The sequence below is a fragment of the Monodelphis domestica genome, chromosome 4 (genome assembly GCF_027887165.1).
Source record: "Monodelphis domestica isolate mMonDom1 chromosome 4, mMonDom1.pri, whole genome shotgun sequence".
Classification (NCBI taxonomy): Eukaryota; Metazoa; Chordata; class Mammalia; order Didelphimorphia; family Didelphidae; genus Monodelphis; species Monodelphis domestica.
The window spans coordinates 436,445,383-436,464,827 of NC_077230.1; the positions used below are offsets into that span (position 1 = coordinate 436,445,383).

Consider the following 19,445-nt stretch of genomic DNA (forward strand, 5'->3'; position numbering starts at 1 on the left):
CACCTGGGCCAGCAAGTGTAGGAATGTTTAAAGCCCAAATGGTCTCTTTGTAATGTGGGCTGGCAGTGGGCAGGGAGGGGCTACTCTGAATCTGGCATTTCTCAGTAGTTAGCCCTGGTTAAACATCAGCTGAAGTTTCATCATTAATTAAACATGAATTTCAGATTGCGCAATTATCCACTGTTTAAGATCACACTCCTGAAACGTATCCAAAACCAAATTCCAAGTCAGGTATGCCAGCCCCCAAAGTGAGCCTTCCCTTCACCATAACAGGTAAAAGTCTCTTAGGATAACGGCTCACCCTCCCCCCCCCCCCCCCGCCCCAGGAGCTTCTCAGGCCTTTTGCACTTCTGACCAGAGAACAGAGAGCTGATTATGTGCAGGGAACCATTTTCTTATAGGAGACTGTGGAGAGCCCTCCATTTAACATCCTGTGACTCTGAACCATCCACATGACTCATCAAGAGCTAGGCTTTGCACTCCAGACACCCCTCTGCACCCACACATCCTCCATTTCAGCTTCAGCCACTCTTTGTGGACTTCATGGCAGCTCCTTTTCTTTTTTTTTTTTTAAATTTTAAACATTATTTTATTTGGTCGTTTCCAAACATTATTCACTGGAAACAAAGATCATATTCTTTTCCTCCCCGCCCCCCCCCCCCCACCTTTCCCTCTCCCATAGCTGACGCACGATTCCACTGGTTATCACATGTGTTCTTGACTCGAACCCATTTCCCTGTTGTTGGTATTTGCATTAGAGTGTTCATTTAGAGTCTCTCCTCAGTCATATCCCCTCCACCCCTGTAGTCAAGCAGTTGCTTTTCATCGGTGTTTTTACTCCCACAGTTTATCCTCTGCTTGTGGATAGTATTTTTTAGATCGGGACATTGTATTGCCACTAGTGGAGAAGTCCATCACCTTCAATTGTACCACAGTGTATCAGTCTCTGTGTACAATGTTTTCCTGGTTCTGCTCCTTTCGCTCTGCATCACTTCCTGGAGGTTGTTCCAGGCTCCACGGACTTCCTCTACTTTATTATTCCTTTTAGCACAATAGTATTCCATCACCAACATATACCACAATTTGTTCAGCCATTCCCCAATTGAAGAGCATCCCCTCATTTTCCAATTTTTGGCCACCACAAAGAGTGCAGCTATGAATATTCTTGTACAAGTCTTTTTCCTTATTATCTCTTTGGGGTACAAACCCAGCAGTGCTATAGCTGGATCAAGGGGCAGTCATTTATCACCCTTTGGGCATAGTTCCAAATTGCTCTCCAGAATGGCTGGATCCATTCACAACTCCACCAGCAATGAATTAGGATCCCCACTTTGCCACATCCCCTCCAGCATTCATTACTTTCCATAGCTGTCATGTTAGCCAATCTGCTAGGTATGAGGTGATACCTCAGAGTTGTTTTGATTTGCATCTCTCCGATTATGAGATGTAGAGCACGTTTTCATGTGCTTATTAATAGTTTTGATTTCTTTGGCTGAGAACTGCCTTTTCATGTCCCTTGCCCGTTTTTGTACAATTGATTTAGTTCTTTGTAAATTTGAGCAATTAAACCTTTGTCAGAGGTTTTTATGAAGATTGTTTCCCAATTTGTTGCTACCCTTCTGATTTTGGTTACATTGGTTTTGTTTGTACAAAAACTTTTTAATTTGATGTATTCCAGATAACTTATTTTGCATTTTGTAACTCTTTTAAGTCTTGCTTGGTTTTGAAGTCTTTCCCTTCTCAAAGGTCTGACATGTGTGCTATTCTGTGTTCGCCTAATTTTCTTATAGTTTCCTTCTTTATGTTCAAGTCATTCACCCATTTTGAATTTATCTTGGTGTAGGGTGTGAGGTGTTGATCTAAACCTAATCTTTCCCACACTGTCCTCCAATTTTCCCAGCAGTTTTTATGCTCCTTACTTTTCACAAGAAGCCAAATACCATAGATGCTGCCCAAGACCCAGGAGAAAGCCTTCTTGTGTTAGCTTTGCATCTGGCACATTTGTAATCATGTACATCTGATGCTTGTGACCTGGAAATGCAAACAGATTTCTTCCCCCAAGTTTTAACCCTAAGAGGCAAATCATTCCTCAATATCTAGAATTTTTTAGAAGTACAGCCCAATACTCTTAATCACTTTTCCTTTTCTTCTTTCCTCTCATTTTGCATTGTTAAAAGGGGGGAACAGCTCTTCCCCTTGAAGATCTTATAAATCTTGGCCTTACCTATATATTTTTTATAATTGAATGCTATGCGTTTGCCCCTTCCCCTCTTCTTCCCCTTCCATTGTCATCTGTGCATCTCAGGAGGAGAGTGCCACTTCTGGACCACCCATCATCCATAATGTGCTCTCAGTGTTTAGTGTTGGCCCATTGTTGCACATGTCCAACTTTGGATCAAAGGGGGGTATATAAGGAGAAATTTAATTCATTAGATTATAAAGAGTTTATTAGAATATTAAAATATAACTGTAATTTATGAGATAGCCCCAGGTATTAGCAGATTGAAAAGCTGTGTATAAGAGATAATAATCAGTAAGAATCAAGAAGTAATCATGACTCTATGTCAGTAATGAAAGTAAGATTCATTCTCTGTGCACTTTCGATCCTGAATTCTCAGCATTGTGTCACAGGGCAGGAGAGGCATGGAAAGCTCACCTTGTGGTTTGCTGTTGTAAGAGTTAAAATTAATGTTGAATACTTGAAGAATTATATTTTTAAAGTTTATTATCTGCCAAAATACAACCATGTGACCAAGTTTTCTACCTGCTCAAAAATCCCACTCCAGCAAAGCTGCCAACAGGAAGGAAAAGAGCATTAAACACAAAATTCCACGCAATTTATATCCTATGTCAGCATGTAACAACAGGAAGTGAGTGGTGTAAAAGTTAAAATTAAATCTCAATAATAAAAATATTATATTTTAAGAGATTTATTAATGAAGGAATCATGTTCTAAATTGACTAAAAAAATTTTTTTTTAAAAACTTTCATAGCAAGTGTGTCCGGCAAAGGCCTCATTTCACAAATATATTATGAACTGACTTAAGTTTATGAGAATATGTCATTTTCCAATGAACAAATTCCTGATCTGACTAACCCAAATTTATGCTATCTAAATAAAAACTACCACAATTTTCTTTATAAATCTTAACTTCGCCTTCAAATTATAAACTAGGAAAGGCTACATGGTTGCACTAAAATGAAGCAAGAGATGATCTCTGGCTGAAAGCTTGCTTACAGGGAATCCATCTGGAACTAGTCCGTTCAGAAGATATTTCTCATACCGAACAAGCTCTGGACTATTCATTTCAATGTCTTTCTTCATTCAAGACAGTAATAAGATTTGCATTCAAAAGGAATTCTATGTTGGAAATAATAAGAGATGAGTGATGACTGAATGCCTTACTACGTTGATCATATTCTCAAAGTTTCTCTCTAGTATGGATGCTCTTAAGAGAATTTAAAAGCAGCAAAGCTGCTTTTATATATATATATAAGCTCAGACTCCTCATTCACTAGGTTTTCCTCCATGAAGATTTTATGATATGAAGCAACTGTGAAGTTTATTGGGAAAGGGAATTAGAACTGATTGCATCCATAAAGTTTCTCTACAATGTGGATACTTTGATATTTAGCCAGACAAATCCTCTCTGTGAAAGCCTTTCCACACTATTTACATGCATGAAATTTATCTTGTGTGGTTCCTCTGATGTACAGCAAGAGAGCCCCTGCGTGTGAAAGCCTTTCCACACTGTTTACATTCAAAAGGTTTCTCTCCAGTATGGATTATCTGGTGTCTAGCAAGAATGTGACTGAAAGTGAAAGCCTTTCCACATTGTTTACATTCATAAGGTTTCTCTCCAGTGTGGATTCTCTGGTGTCTAGCAAGAGAGCTCCTCTGTGTGAAAGTCTTTCCACATTGTTTACATTCAAAAGGTTTCTCTTCAGTGTGTTTTCTCTGATGGCGATAAAGAGAAGATCTACTTGTGAAAGCCTTTCCACATTGTTTACATTCAAAACGTTTCTCTTCAGTGTGGATTCTCTGATGTGCAGCAAGAATGCTCCTAAATGTAAATGCTTTTCCACAGTGTTTACATTCATAACATTTCTCTCCTGGGTGTTTTCTCTGATGGCGAGAAAGAGCAGATCTACTTGTGAAAGCCTTTCCACAGTGTTTACATCCAAAAGGTTTCTCTCCAGTGTGGATTCTCTGATGTACAACAAGATCACTCTGCCACAGAAAACCCTTACCACAGTGTTTACATTTATGAGGTTTCTCTGCAGTGTGGATTCTCTGATGTGCAGCAAGAATGCTCCCTAATGTAAAAGCCTTTCCACAGTGTTTACACTCATAAGGTTTCTCTCCAGTGTGGACTCCCTGATGTGCAGCAAAATGGTCCCTCTGTGTGAAAGCCTTTCCACAGAGTTTGCATTCATAAGGTTTCTCTCTACTGTGGATTCTCTGATGTGCAACAATATCTTTCTTCCATGTGAAAGCCTTCCCACAGTGTTTACATTCATAAGGTTTCTCTCCAGTGTGGATTCTCTGATGTGCACCAAGAGAGGCCCTCTGTATAAAAGTCTTTCCACACTGTTTACATTCAAAAGGTTTCTCTCCTGTGTGGAATCTCTCATGTACAGCAAGATTTCCCCTCTTTGTGAAAATCTTTCCACAATGTTTACATTCATGACCTTTCTCCCCACTGTGGATTCTCTGATGTGCAGTAAGATGGCCACTCCAAGTGAAAACCTTTCCACAGTGTTTACATTCATGAGGTTTCTCTCCAGTGTGTTTTCTCTGATGTGCAACAAGACTGCCACTCTGTGTAAAAGCCTTTCCACAGTCTTTACATTCATAACGTTTCTCTGCACTGTGGATTCTCTGATGCATAGCAAAAGAGCCCCTCCGTATAAAAGTCTTTCCACATTGTTTACATTCAAAAGGTTTCTCTCCAGTGTGGATTCTCTCATGTGCAGCAAGATGGCCACTCCGGGTGAAAATCTTTCCGCAATGTTTACATTTATGAGCTTTCTCAGCACTGTGCGTTCTCTGATGTATAGCAAGATGGCCACTCCAAGTAAAAGCCTTTCCACAGTGTTTACATTCAAAACGTTTCTCTCCACTGTGGATTCTCTCATGTGCTGAAAGATGGCATCTCCGAGTGAAAATCTTTCCACAATGTTTACATTCATGAGCTTTCTTAACACTGTGGATTCTTTGATGTCTAGCAAGATGGTGCCTCTGAGTGAAAGCCTTTCCACATTGTTTACATTCATAAGGTCTCTCTCCAGTGTGGATTCTCTCATGTGCAGCAAGATGGCCACTCCGGGTGAAAATCTTTCCGCAATGTTTACATTCATAAGGTCTCTCTCCACAGAGTATTATTTGATGTGAACCAAGCTCATACTTCTGACTAAAAGGTCTCCCATCTTTATTATTCACAAAAACCATCTCTACATGTTTACTTTTTGAATTTCTAATGAGGTCTGAACATGAGTCAAAGGCCATTCCACCAAGTTTACCTAGATACATGAGAATTTCAGGAGTATTCTCTGGTGACTGAACAAGTCCTATTTCTTCAAGAAAGCCTTTGCTATATTTACTAACCTGACAACAGTCATTTCCTGAAGTCAATTTGGTAGACTGATTTAGGACTGAATATTGACTGAATTTCTCTGCAGTTTTATCAAATTCATAGTAACTCTTTGGATTTTTATTATCTTTGATAGTAGAGTCACAAATATCTTTCAAAATGAAGTCAGAGAGACCCTGATTCATGTACCTTTGGAGGCCAGATCCTTCCACAAAATGGCTTAGCTTGGAAGATATCTTCTTCACTTCAAAATTAGTTTCTGCCTCTGAAAAAAATTAAAAATGATAGGAACATAGAAGGAAGAAAGATACATACTCACACAGAAATATAAGTTCTTTCCTCTGATGGCAGAAAATAAACTAATTTTTATTTTATTTCCCCAATCAAAAAGGAGTTTTCAAACTTAAAAGAAGCAGAAAGAGTCTTTGGATATAACATTAGGTCATAACTGCAAGATGAGTGATTTCAGAAAGACTTTCACATACAATAACAATGGAAACTCACTAATGATACAGGCAGACCCAAGATTCTCATCATACCTCACAACCCATGTCATGAGTAAATAATGGAGTGACCTAAACAATTTGCTTCCAGCTAAATTACAACTGAAACCCTGTGTCTACGCATGCACTGTCCACAGTACTAGACAGTCATACTCCATTGGCCTTTATGTCTTTAGTTTGAAAATCACTTGAGTCTATTTTTATAATTTTATCAATCTCAAGTAACTTTTCAGATATTTTGTTATCATTTTGGTGGTACTATCACATGATCATCCTTGGTAAATTTTATATCCTAAATAGAGAAACAATTCCAACATTTTTAACTCTCATGCAGTAATTTTCAAAGTGGAACATAAGTTTTCTTCTTTTCTCTACAAATGCAAAGATATTATGCCATTTAGTGCATATATACTTCATATTCATGTTATTTCAGGATCTGCCATATCTCATGTCTTATACTCTATACTGAGTCCATCATCCATCTCTCAGGAAATGAATAGCATAATTCAAGGTTGGTCTGCCAGCCTCCAAGTCTAGCACTCTCTTTACTACAACTGATAAAAGTCTATTGGGATAACAGCCCTCATACATCTGCTTTCAATTCACTCACCTGGACAGGAGCTCCTTGGGCCTCTTTGCTCTAACAGCCATGGTGCTTCCCCTTGCTGAAAACAGGAGACAATATCTTCTCTAGGAACTAGAAGCCCTGAACAGAAAAAAGAAGGAAGGGATCAGGAGAGAGAAATAAAACACAACTGAAACCATCCTGTAGGCCTTGCTGGCTTACTCCATTTCCATTTAGGGATTCTCTGATGTGTTGATGGCTTCTTCACTTTCTTTTTCCTGAGATGGGCTAATTTAAGTTTGCTATTTTTTCCTTTGTTAATCTGGGCAATTTATATTGTTGTAAATATTTATCCATTTCACTTACATTGTCAGATAATAACTCGTAATGCTGTAATTCTTCACTGTCAATGAAATTGGCCTTTTCAACTTTGATACTGGTCATTTCATTCTCTTCTTTCTTTTTTAAATGAAATTAACCAATGCTTTATTTATTTTGTTGGGTTTTTTCCCTGCAGAAAACCAACTCTCAGTCTTATTTATTAGTTTAACAATTCTCTTATTTTCAATTTCATTAATTTCTAAGATGATTTTCTGGATTTCCAATTATGTGTCTTCTTAAAGATTGTTAGTTTGTTCTTTTTCTCATCATTTTAGTTACATACCTAATTCATTTATCTTCTTTTTTTCTACTTATTCTACATAAGAAGTCAAATATATAAAATTTCCCTTAAGTAACGATTTGGCTATATGACATAATTTTTGATATGCTGTCTCCAGATTGTCATTGTCTTAAAAAAAATCAGTGTTTCTATTATATGTTTGTTGAGTGTCCTCTTTTGGAGAATAAGATTTAGTTTCCAATACAGTTTTAATGTCTTTCCATTAATTCTCATTGATTATACTTTTTATTACATTATGATCTGAACAGATCTCAATTATTATTTCTGCTTTTGGCATTGGGTTGGACACTTTTTATAACCAGGTAGATGGTTAATTTCTCCTTTGCTCCATGAGTTACTAAAAAGAAGGTATGTTCCTTTTTCATTCCATTGAATTTTCTCCAGATACATATTAAATGTGAATTTGCTAAAAATTCATTCACTTCCTTTACTCATTTTTGTTTATTTTTTTGGCTAATTTGTTTTTAAAAATTTTTTTAATAGGGGAAGTATAGTTTTATTGTCAATTTCCTCTTTATATTCCTGTAGTTTCTACCTTAAACATCTGGAGGTTACAGTATTTGGCCCACAAATGTTAAGTACTAATATTGCCTCAATAGCTATACAATCTTTTATCAAGATGTAATTACCATCCTTATCTCTTTTAATTAGATCTATTTTTCCTTTAGCTTTGACTGAGATCATAACTTGTTTTTTTTAAGCATTGACGAAGGCTCAAAGTCCTTTACATTTAGCTTGGAATGAAGACAATCCCTTAAGAGGAGATTCAGAATTAACAGAGGAAATGTATCTTACCCACGGAGAGTAGGTTCTGCACATTCTCCAACATGACCTCCAGGTACAGCTCTTTCTGAGAATGGTCCAACAGGCACCACTCCTCCTGGGAGAAATCCACAGCCACATCCTTAAAGTTCATTAACCCCTAAATGAGGAAAATCATGAAATTTGGAGTAGAACTGTCAGAATTCATCTAGTACAACCCTCAATTGACTGGAGGAAACTGAAACTTACAAGGATTAACGACAAATTAATAACCTTGGAGAGAAGTAGAGCCAATACTAGAGACCAGTCATTCATAGCCCAATGGAATATTGACAGTGGAATTTGGGGTCTGAAGTGAGAATCATGGTGTGAAGAATGAAACCTGGAGAGGTGTCTTACTGAGAAATGCTTTTCCCAATGTAATCTGGGAGGTGATAAGTGCTCTCTGAATGAGGTGGCAGAGTCTGTCGAGGAGAAAGTGAGGTGATCTGAAATTCCTCTTTATCACAAGTTTTAGAATTTATCTGGTGAGAAAATTTTTTTTGAAGAAGTTACTGGGTTTTCAATGGGGGAAAATATTACTAGTCATTAATGAGGAGAAAACAAAGGAAAAGAAATTCTAAATTTATGTTTCCTAAAAGGATAAGATATTATTATCTACATGAAAGAAAGATAATAGATAATAATTTTAAAAAGGCCTATAAAGAGAATTCCATAGTTATATAGGATCAGACTCTGATTCTAGCTAAGTGAAGAAGTACAGTCTCGCATTATATTGAGAATTTGGGGAAAGGGGCAGAGTGAACATGGCAGCTTAGTAGCAGCAAAAGCCCAAACCTCTCTAACTATCCCTCCATACCAATCCTTAAAAAGTGAGTCAAAAAGAGGGCGGCTGGGTGGCTCAGGTGATTGAAAACCAAGTCTAGAGAAGGTTCTAGGTTCCAATCTGGCATCAAACACAGTTTGATGTTGTGTAACCCTGGGAAATTCACTTAACATCTATGGTCTAAAGCTTATCACTCTTCTGCCTTAGAACTAATACACAGTATTGATTCTAAGACCAAAGGTACGGGTTTAAAAAATAAAACAAAGTGCTTCAAAAAGTTAAAAATCCAAATCCAACAGCAAGACAAGAGTCCTGGGACTCTCCTATTGCACATTATTCGAAAGGATAGGCAGAGTGAGTCCATTTTTAAGGGGCAAGGGGGAACTAGAAGCAAAACTGTACACAGGAGTGCTGGTCAACCACCCACCTACCACTCTAGGTTCTACTTTAGGGCATAGGCTAACTTCAGGATCCCACAAGGAGGACCTCACCAGCAAAACATCTCAGATCCACCTTTTCAAGTTCCAGGCCCCTATGATGATCAATAGTCCAACTGGTAGGCAATCTCAAAACTGAGCCTCTAGCTACAATGAAGCCTTAATTAACTCCCTGGTCACATTAGATCACACGACCTTGCCTAATGCTGTAAACCAGAAGAGAGAAAAGTCATAAGAAGCTTACCAAATTCCCCAAAAGTCAAAAGGCCTGAGAAAATGAGTAAACAACAGAAAAAGCATATAATTCTTGAAAAGTTCTATGGTGAAAAAGAGTAAAGAGTGGAACCAAAACAGGAAGACCAGATCCAAGCTACTACAAGAAAAACCTAAAAAAAGCAAAGAAAAACAAATAATAAACAGGGAATTGGTCTCATGCTCTGGAAGAACTGAAAAAATTTGTAAAACTTAAATAAGACAGATCGAAGAAAAATGGGGAAAAGAAAATAACTGCTTAAAAAGAAAAATTGGTCAACTTGAAAAAGAACAACAAAAATCTAATGAAGAATAAGGTGTTGAAAAGAACCCAGAACTGAGCTACTGGAAAAAGAGGCCAAAAAATCCAATGGAGAAAAGAGTGTCATGAAAAGAATGAACTCAAATGGAAAAGAAGGATCAAAAGGCAATGGAAGAAATCCAGTCTTTTAAAAATAAGAATTGGGCAATGAGAAGCTAATGACCTCACAGCACATCAAAAAACAATAAGCCCAGAACTTTCCTTCCGGTAAAAATGCTCATTTTCTTGTCTGTGCCTTACCTGATCTCACCCGAAACTCCTCCAGAAGCCTCCCAGACAGGTCTCAGTGACCCATTAAAGCCCAGGGCCTGGAGATTAGGAGCACAGCCTGTCCCTGGGCCATCCCTGGAGTTGGGGGACACCTGGCCATCCCCGCTGAGGGAGGGGGTCACACTGGAGGGTGAATGAAGGAATGGCAGCGCCTGGGCCTGTCTGGCTAGAATCTGGGCAGCTGGAATTCAGGCCAGGAAACCCCAGAACACAGTGGATGGCTGACCCTGGAGCTCCCTTAGGACAAGCAGTGACAGCGATCCTGGAGGCCTGGCACAGACACAGTTCTGAGTTCTGCTGGATTCCAGCCTGGCCTGGGGAGGGGCTGCACTCACCTGGGAGAGGGACCTTGGGGTCCCGGGGGCCATTCCTCTGGCTGCGGGCTCTCTGCGGGGCCACCCTGGGGTGCTTCAGGGGGTGGCAGCCCTGGGAGGAGGGGGGAGGCTTCCTCTCTGTCAGCCTGGAGGAGAGAGGGGGAGGGCTCAGAGGGGTTCCCAGGCCTCAAGGGAGACTCTTCCCCATCGGGGAGAACAGGGAACTTCAGGCTAGGAAGGGCCTTGGACTGGCCAGAAAGAAGCCCCCCCACTCCCTGCTGCCATCTTTGGCTTCATTCCATTCAGAAACTACACTGGCTGAATTGAGGGAGACTCCTTGGGGGAGGGGTTACTGGGGAATGGGAAGAGGTACACTGGAAGGGGAGACCGGCATCACGTGGGTGTTGGCATGTCTTCGGTGCCCAAGATCGAGGCCCCTTCCATGGCACGTGGGTACCGGCATGCCCCAGACACCGGACTTAGATTTATCGGCCCCTCCCCCCACCTTTTGAATGCCTCCCCCGCCCCCAGATGCCTTCTGGCTCTAGATTCCGGCCCGGGGAGGGGGCGGGTAGGGGGCGCCGGGAGGGACATTCTCTCCTCTGGCGGAGGGCAAAGCCTCGCCAAGGCTCCTGGCTCAGACGGAGCCGTCCGGGCCTGACACTGACGCTTCCGTGTTGGTCCCGTTCTGAGGTCCTTAAAAGTGACCCACAGACACCCACACTTAAACCCCGCCACACAGCCCCTTCCCCACCTCCCGTGTTGCACATGCGCACACTCCCCGCTATCCCCAAGCTCAGCACCCGGAACTGGTCCACCGGGCTCTTCCCGCTCCCCAGGACTTAGAGCACAAAGTCTCCGCCAGACCAGGGAGCCGGGGCCGCGCCTGCGCGTGGACTCCCTCCTCCTCCCCCTCTCACCGAGCAAATCAAAGCTCCGGGAGTAACAAAAGAGAGAAAAATAGAGGACCCTCCAGGAACTAAGAGGGACCATAGGCGATTCCCAGCATGCCTTGAGCCTGTCACCTGTGGGAGGAGACAAGACTAGGAGGAAGTCCGGAAACAGGCATTCTGGGAAATGGAGTCCATTCTGGGCCGGTGGGGGAGGAGTTATACACCAATTGTCCCCCAATGTGGGGGGCCGCAGCCTTCTCCCCTCCCCCCACTTCCCCTCCCGCCCTGCCCTACTGCTTCTTCTTTAGAGGGGAGGCTACCTCAGACTAGAGCCTGGCACACAGCAGGTGTCTAATAAGTGTCTATTGATTGGCTGCAGTGAATGGATCCACCCTCCCCCAGGACCGGAGGAGAGTGTGCTAGGATGCCCTCTGTCTGACAAGAGAAGGAAACTGAGGCACAAGGCAGTAGCTGATCCTGCAGGGCCCAGGCCCAGCCCCAAGGGCCCCCCTCCTCCAGGGATCTCTCTGAATATTCTGCTGCACCTTCTGCTCTGGGGGTAGCCCAGGGGCTCCCCCAAGGAGGGGCCAACCCTCTCCCCAGGTGGCGGAATCAGGTGACTCGGGGCTGCTCTCTTGGGCCTGGAACCCCCAAGATCTGGGCTCAAACCTGGCCTCAGACACTGCCCATCTGGGGGAGCCTGGCCAAGGCCCTTCCCAGCCTTTGCCTCAGTTTCCCCCATGGTGAGATCCAGACAATAAGAGCCTGAGCCAGGGCTGTGGGGAAGCTGGTCCACAGAGGGTCTGGGGGGGAAACAGAGCTGCTTCCTCTGGGCTTCCTGGGCCTCTGGGCCAGCTGGGGAGGGTCTCCTTTAGCACCGCCCCAGCCCAGAGGCCCAAAGACCCTTCAGAGGCCTGGGGGAGGCCCAGGAACCCCTCCTGCCCTCGAGGAGGCTACAGAAGGCAGCAGCAACAGCCACTGAGCCCTGATGGACAGAGGACAGTCTGGGGGTGTCTGTGTGTCTGTCTGCAGGGCTCCTGGGCTCAAGAGGAGAGAATACACAGGCCTGGGCTGGGCATGGCCTGCCCTCCCCTGGAATGGGGGTGGGGAAGAGAGGGGTGGCCTATGAAGGACACTCGAACCCTTATCCCCTTCGGGGGTGTTTCTGATCGTGGACTTGGAGGGTATGCAGTTTCCAACTCCAGGGAGGGAACGGATCAGAAGTCCAAGGAAGCGAATGGTGCCTTCTCCAGAGCCTGCCTCTGGTTCTGCTATTTGGCATCTCAGACAAAATTTAAGCTGCCTTTGGAACCATCTGCTCTGTTCTGTAGGTTAGTTCTGTTTCTCTAGAGTCCTGCTTTGTTTTGCCCCAGGGCCCATTTTACTCTAGGAGTCTCTTTGCTTGAAGGTTCTGTTTGGGCCTGTTAACTGGAAAAAAAACACAGAACTACGAAGTAGTCAAAATCACTCTTTAATCAAGGGTAAAAGGGGTTCAGCGCGAGGAGGCCTCGACACAGAGCTGCGCGTCACACTGCACAGAGTCCGAGGACTGAACTCTGGACGCTCTGGTCACTGACCCCTGGGAGTGGCACCAAGATAGATGACGATTCCAAGGAACAAAAGAATGTGGGGAACCTCTTACCATTTGGGGGAAATCCAGGGACAGGGAAAGATGATGGACATCCCACTATAGCTACAAAGAAAATGGGAGGGTTCAAACTACACTGACAGGAAACAATCAAGCTTGGGAAAGGAATCACAGCTAGAGGCAAGGGTGTAAGGGAAGGGGCTGCTTCCAATGGCCACTAAAGGATGATTCCTGCCCAGGTGTGGTTCTTCTTGGGAAAGAGGCTCCGATTCAATAGGGGAGACTACCTAAGACAAAGAGGGTCCTTAGCATATGCTTAGTCCCATCAGTTTGGGGTTTCTAGATTCCATGTTGACACCCTAGAGTCCTGTTTTGTTTTGCCTCAGGGTCCTGTTTTATCACTTAAGATTAATTCTGAGGGTTGATGTGTACAACTTGGGAGGATTGCTAATGCTTTTGACAGGGAGCAAATGTAATTTAATGCATTGTGGTAACTGTCAGTTAAATGTGAAATGTTTGACAGATTTTATTGAGCACAAAAACTCATGGTTAGAGGTTTGTTTGATGAGACCTTGTGATACATAATGGTTTCAGGGAATTTGAAAATTGTCTAACTGTGATTAATAGCCAGCCTGACACAGAGAAGGAATGTTTATTCTATGAGGACAGAAAGTGTACTGACTATTCCATAGATGGAATGCAAGATAACACTTAGCTAACTAGGGATAAGTTAATTAAGTACAATTAAGTAAAAATTAACAACCCTTGAATAACCTAAGTATTGTCTCTGACCACACATATAAGGTTTGTTTGATTGTCAAATAAGAACCTGTATGTAAAAGGAAATAACTGTGTATTTTGTAACCTAAACCTTGTGAGAGTAGCCATCGGGTCGTCGTCGACCCCTGGTGAACCAGGGCTTTGCTTACCCAGCATGTGAAAACTGCTTTGGCTGAACAGATGGAAGAAACCAATAAGAAGGTTCAACGGCTGAGAGGGCGACACAGCAAAGCACTGTGGAGTGCCTAGGGCGTGTTGGAGCACAAAAGACAACACGGCCATCCAATACAGCTGAGGAAGTCTCCAGGTGTAACGACTTTTCATGCCACTGGACCCAGACTTCCAACGTTGAGAGAGTGGGTCTGTTTCTGTGCATCGACTTTTCCACTTAAATCTCCTTCATGCACAAGTGTCTTTGTGCACACTCATCTATCATAGATGAAAACGCACAAAGACAATCGTCATCCTCGGTTACTGAGAGACTACTACTACTACTAAACTATCCTATGTCAGTCTGATGCAGCTTCCACTAGGGAAGTCTGTCCCAGCTGGTAGATTCTTTATTAATCAATAAATAATGGTTCCTATAATTGAATTTTGGGGTGTCCAGAATCATTTTAGGAAGTGCCCCACTTTAGTTCAAAAGCATGCCAAAATGCAAACTTTTACCTTTCAATAAAAACTCCTTTGTATCACTACAAGTTTTGTTATTGTGTTTTTCTTTTAAGACAAAAGATGTTAATGTTGGAGTAGTTTTTTTCTAAATTAAAACCTCAGTATTCAGGTTCAATTGTTGTATTGGCACTTTGCAATAAATAAGTAGGTTTTGAATTGCAGTTTGGGCACTCGGTCTCTAAAAGAGTCTTCATCACAGGAATACATAGTAGGTAATCATAACTATGAATGTAAATGGGATGAACTCACCATAAAACAGAAGCAGATAGTGAAGTACCCAGTTAATCGATCCCAAGGATGAAATAATGACCAACAAAACACAAGAGGGAGTTTATTAAACAAGCTGCAGTTTGGGCTCAGCACTCTAAAAATGACTAGAGCCCCAAGTCTGGGGCTTGAAGGCTTTTTATCTTGGAGTGGTAGGGGGAGTACAATTCCTGGGGTGGGGGGAGTGAACAGGAACTGGACAGGAACTCCTGGGGCAGGCGTGTTATCAGTTCCTGGCATATGTCAAGAGGGGGAGTGACAGGAACTTCTGGATGGGGTCTATTGGCTCCTGGCATATGTCAGGATGTGATGACTTGCCTGCAGGGTTTCTATGGGTAGGGGGTCAGGGAAGGGAGAAAATAGATTCCAGGGCTGGTCCTTCATTCCCCACTTCTTCTGCTGTACATGAGGAATCTTCCTCATGTGACTGTATCCTCATAAGGGGATTCAGTAGTTTCAGGGTTTGATAATGCTGGCGAGGGATCATTAGCTGGATGGTATTAATGCGATCCTTGACAAAGGCTACTAGGTGATTAAGAATGCCTGGAACTAGCCCCATATGATCAGCATAAAAGTGAAGAACAACATAGGGTCCTTTCCAGGGAGGCTGGAGGCTCCCCTTCCTATACCTAGAGTCGTAAACCTTCAGGCATTTGGTCAGGGGTTTGGTCATCTGACTGGGGTCTTCCTGGCGACATTGTAGGGAATGTAGGGAATGACCCTCATAAAAGATTCTTTGGTTTTAGGGAACAGACAGATGTCTGAGTTATAGCCTGATAGAATTGAGGTGTAGCCTGGAGATGCATCTCTCTTGTCCATCTTAAATCTAAAGGAGGATCAAAGGAGCACAATCATCTTAGGGTCTTATATACAAAATTTTACAATATAATAATTTCTTAATACAAAAAGTCATTCCCATTGCAATCAATATAAAATTTAATTTAAGTAAAATTGAACTATCCTATGCATTATGTAATACTAATTCCAATGTAACAATTCATAACATTTATAGGTATATATATTAACTTGTATCTAATGAAATCTGATTTATTCTGTCCCTGTGTTACCTCTCTAGTAACAACATTCCCTTTTCCACACTAAACTACTCTGTCCCTCTCTATTAATGGCTAGTATTTCAACTCTCCTTTCTATCTATATTAGGGATTAGATCATTATTATGTTACATATATACATGTCTGTTATTTGTACATATTTACATAGGTCACATGTTATTTCTATACACATATACATATATATCCTCTGGTACTAAATATCTATTTACAAATATACAATTTATGGGTTGTCCTTATTTATGGCACAGCCCCTAATGTCAGTGTGAAATGTGTTTGTGTTCTAGATATGTTGTGGTGGATGCATATTTATTCCAATGTATGTGTGGATGTACTTCCCTATATGTGAAGTTAATATGATCAGCGATTAATCTTACATGACCCATTTTCCTGAAGTTCATTCCCCCTAATGTCTTTGATTCAAAGTTCTTTCCAGTTGTCCACGTATCTTCCAACCTTTGGTGTTGCTTGACGTAGTCACAGGTCCGGGGTGCCTTCTCCTTTACAGGATACATACTTGCCTGTTGTCTCACCTTGAAAGATGATCTCTGGTATCTGGATCGTACGTATGTGTAAGATTAACATGTGTGTGCATGTAAGAGTGAATATGTTGATGCATGTGACTGAAACTTTATACAGGATGTTTGTGCCATCTTCATATGTGCAAGTGGGATTTTTTAATGTAATGAATGTAGGTATCTTGCTTAATGTGTGATTGTAAGGCGATTATTCTATTCCTATGTGGTTGATTGTAGAGGTTAATGATATTTTAGTCTAGGCTTGAGATTGAAATTTGTATATATGTTTACTAATTCTAAAGGATTCTAAATTCACCCAAATAAATTCCCAGGTTCCACAAGAAACTGCTCTTCCTGTGTTTCACAGGCTACACTGATCCTCCCTGATCTAACTAACCCAAGTTTATACTATCTGTCTTAGGCATTATTCTATTTTGGTTTCACTGTCTCTGTCTAGTATCTCTATTTCTTCTTGTGGATTTTGTTGGATTCATGACCTCTATGTTTATTTATCAAGGGTTGTTCTTGGGGCATCTGTGTTTGAATGGATTCTTGGGCTTCCATTAAGTTGCCTTTTGGTGTGTTATCATGGGCATAGTGATGTTTAACGTGAGATGCATGAAACCAAGAATCTTTCCTATTACTTTGATCGATGTATCTATGTAGGCGTGGTGAGAGCTAATCGTATGGACCAATTCATCTGGGCTCTGTGGGTTTGTCTTTGGTAAAATTTTTCATATACACTTTGTCCCCTGGTCTGATGTTACATAGGGAGAAATCTAGTGGGACCCTTTGCACTATTAGTCTTAGTCTTCTCAGTTCTTCCAGCCTATCCTGAGGGGGAGAACCGTAATAGCTTCCAAACAGCAGAAATATCAGGTGGTTTATCCAGGAGCCCCAAGGCAGGTAGGTGTAGAAAAAACAAGAAACAAAAACCACAACAGCATGGCAAAAAGCAGGAGCAAAATTTACCTGCTCCCTAAACTTAAAGGCTTTCTTTAAAAAGAAATTCAAGGATTCTATCCCTTCATGGCTCACCAAAAATGTAAGATTAAAATTAATATCCAATAACTTCAAGTATAATATTTTATAAGATTTATTAATAATCACTTGAAGTAGAAGAAATAAAAGGAACAAAATGAGAAAGCCTAAGTAAAGAACACATGAGTAAAATTCTCATGCCTGACTCTCACTCCACTTCCACAGCTACGTTTGTGGGAAAAGAGAGCAAGGGCAGAGCTATTCAAAACTTACCTCTTCCCTACATTCGTATCTTATGTAGATGCATAACTATGATTCTGGGAAGGGGAGCAAAATTCTAATTTCACAATTGTCTACAACCAACAATCGTATTCCAAGTCGTATATGATATCTGGTGTAAGGATTGTATATTAACTACACTGTTGGTGTTATTATAATGATGGTGAGATGACCTAAAGGGAGCTTGTTGTGAAGGCAGCAGAGTGTGGTGAGATAGGAGCCTTGATGGATTGACTTCTGCTCTCCCTCACTCCTCCTAGGAGAAGCTGTCAAGGGATGCTGCACAGGAAATAGGGGATCCCCCATGATGTGAGGGTGATGGGAAGTTGCAGAAAGATCTCCCCTATCAGTTGAAGTGATGGATATCCCCAAATTCCCTGACACAAAGCGGTCAGGGAGACAAACCACCCCCGAGTCCCTTGATTCAGCAGGGGAGGGGTTTGGATTAACACTGCTAAGGCTGATCTATAGCTTCAGCAAATTACCGTCCATCAGCTCCAGATAATGAACCAAAGAAAGATCTGACTGTGATTAAGAAAGGTTTAATAGGCAATGGCTATAAGGCAGGTAGGGAGGTTGGAAAGAGGAAGTCAGAGTCCCTAGTTTATGTCCTACAAGGTCCATCACTCAGACAGCTGTCAAGTCAAAATCTGAGTTTCTCCTTCCCAAACCCAGCTAATTCCTTCACTCCTAATTTTTATACTATTGGGCTAAGGAATAGCAGAACAAGTGCAAAAGGCAAAGGGGAGAGCCAGGCTCCTGAGCAGCGAGTCCACAACCCTCCTGGGTCAGAAGAGTCTTGAAACTCTGCTGAGATGTTTCCTTGAAGTAATATGTTGCTGGAATGACTTAGTAGCAGTAGTCTCCCAGCAATACTCAGGTGAAACATCTATTTGGCTCTTGGCAAGATCCCCAGCCAGGAAATGCTTCCTGCCTCTTTGGGATCTCTGTTCAAAAGCCCAGAATTCTTCATGGAGTTTTGACAAGTCTCCTCTTCTCTCCCAGCATCCTCCACTCCTAATGGTCTTTGCTGTCACTCACTCTTCTTTCAAAATTCCATCTTTTTCCCCTTTTGCTACCCACTCTTACACTGTGCTGGTCAAAATTTTCTTGATGCATTACTCATTTACCCTGTTTGTATGTCACATTTGTACATCTTGCTTTATCCAATCCACGTGAAAAATACATTTTCTTTACAGTATAGTTGCATACATACTTCATTTTTACACACAATTACTCACTGACAAAATGTATTTTAAGGCTGGTTAATCTTCAATGGCATTTCACAATTGCAGATGAATAATATTTGAACCGTTTTTTTTCTTTAATATCTTTAATTTTTTAAATTTTAATCTCAACTCCAGTTTACTCAAATCACTTTTTAGGCAGAGTCATGTAATCAACACAGTAAGAATTATTTGACTAAAGTATAGTATCTTAAAGTTTAGTTTTAAGCTGCCACAATCGATGTTAATTTTTGCCTCTTGTAATATTTTTTTAACAAAGATAACCACTTAAATGGAACCAAATTTTCGCATAGGAAGTGTCATCATTTTCTAACTTTGAAGTTTAGTAAAATGTTGGTTTAGAAGAAATTTTTAAATGTTTAGAAAACTTTAAAAAGTTAGAATAATTTGTAGGCATGGGCTCTTTCCCCCCCATATTTTTGTCATTTTCATAAGTACTCCTAAAATGTTTAGATTATACTAATTTTTAATTTAAACCAATTCTTTTTTTAAATATTTAAATTTTTTTTTACTTTTTTACATTTTTTACATTTATTAGTAATATCTGAAGTTTCCCCCTTTTTTATATAAATGCATTCCAAATATGGTGAATTAGGGAAACCTGCATTCTTTGAACATTA

The 19,445-nt window shown here is 41.3% G+C and overlaps 1 protein-coding gene across 2 annotated transcripts; it reads right to left on the bottom strand.

Moving 5' to 3' along the window:
* Nucleotides 1-2,160: 2,160 nt before the first annotated feature.
* Nucleotides 2,161-11,562, bottom strand: LOC100619802 (zinc finger protein 420-like). Of its 2 annotated transcripts, XM_007492309.3 has the most exons (5): nucleotides 11,448-11,562; nucleotides 10,549-10,673; nucleotides 8,140-8,266; nucleotides 6,708-6,803; nucleotides 2,161-5,859 (listed from the first exon to the last, which is right to left on the bottom strand). In XM_007492309.3, exons 2-5 carry the CDS (start codon nucleotides 10,579-10,581, stop codon nucleotides 3,689-3,691), a joined length of 2,427 nt encoding a protein of 808 aa, XP_007492371.2. In that variant the 5' UTR covers nucleotides 10,582-10,673; nucleotides 11,448-11,562; the 3' UTR covers nucleotides 2,161-3,688. The 2 variants fall into 2 exon arrangements, with proteins under 2 accessions (XP_007492371.2, XP_016277860.2); XM_016422374.2 differs by lacking the exon at nucleotides 11,448-11,562 and having other exon boundaries at nucleotides 10,549-11,286.
* Between the last annotated feature and the right edge of the window lie 7,883 nt (nucleotides 11,563-19,445).

Excerpts from the sequence above, each read along its gene's own strand:
- LOC100619802 (XM_007492309.3), bottom strand. The coding sequence starts at position 10,581 with ATGGCCCCCGGGACCCCAAGGTCCCTCTCCCAG. Across the intron at positions 8,267-10,548 it reads CCCCAAGGTCCCTCTCCCAG|GGGTTAATGAACTTTAAGGA; the intron begins GTGAGTGCAGCC and ends TTCCTCATTTAG. Across the intron at positions 6,804-8,139 it reads GCAGAACCTACTCTCCGTGG|GGCTTCTAGTTCCTAGAGAA; the intron begins GTAAGATACATT and ends TTTTCTGTTCAG.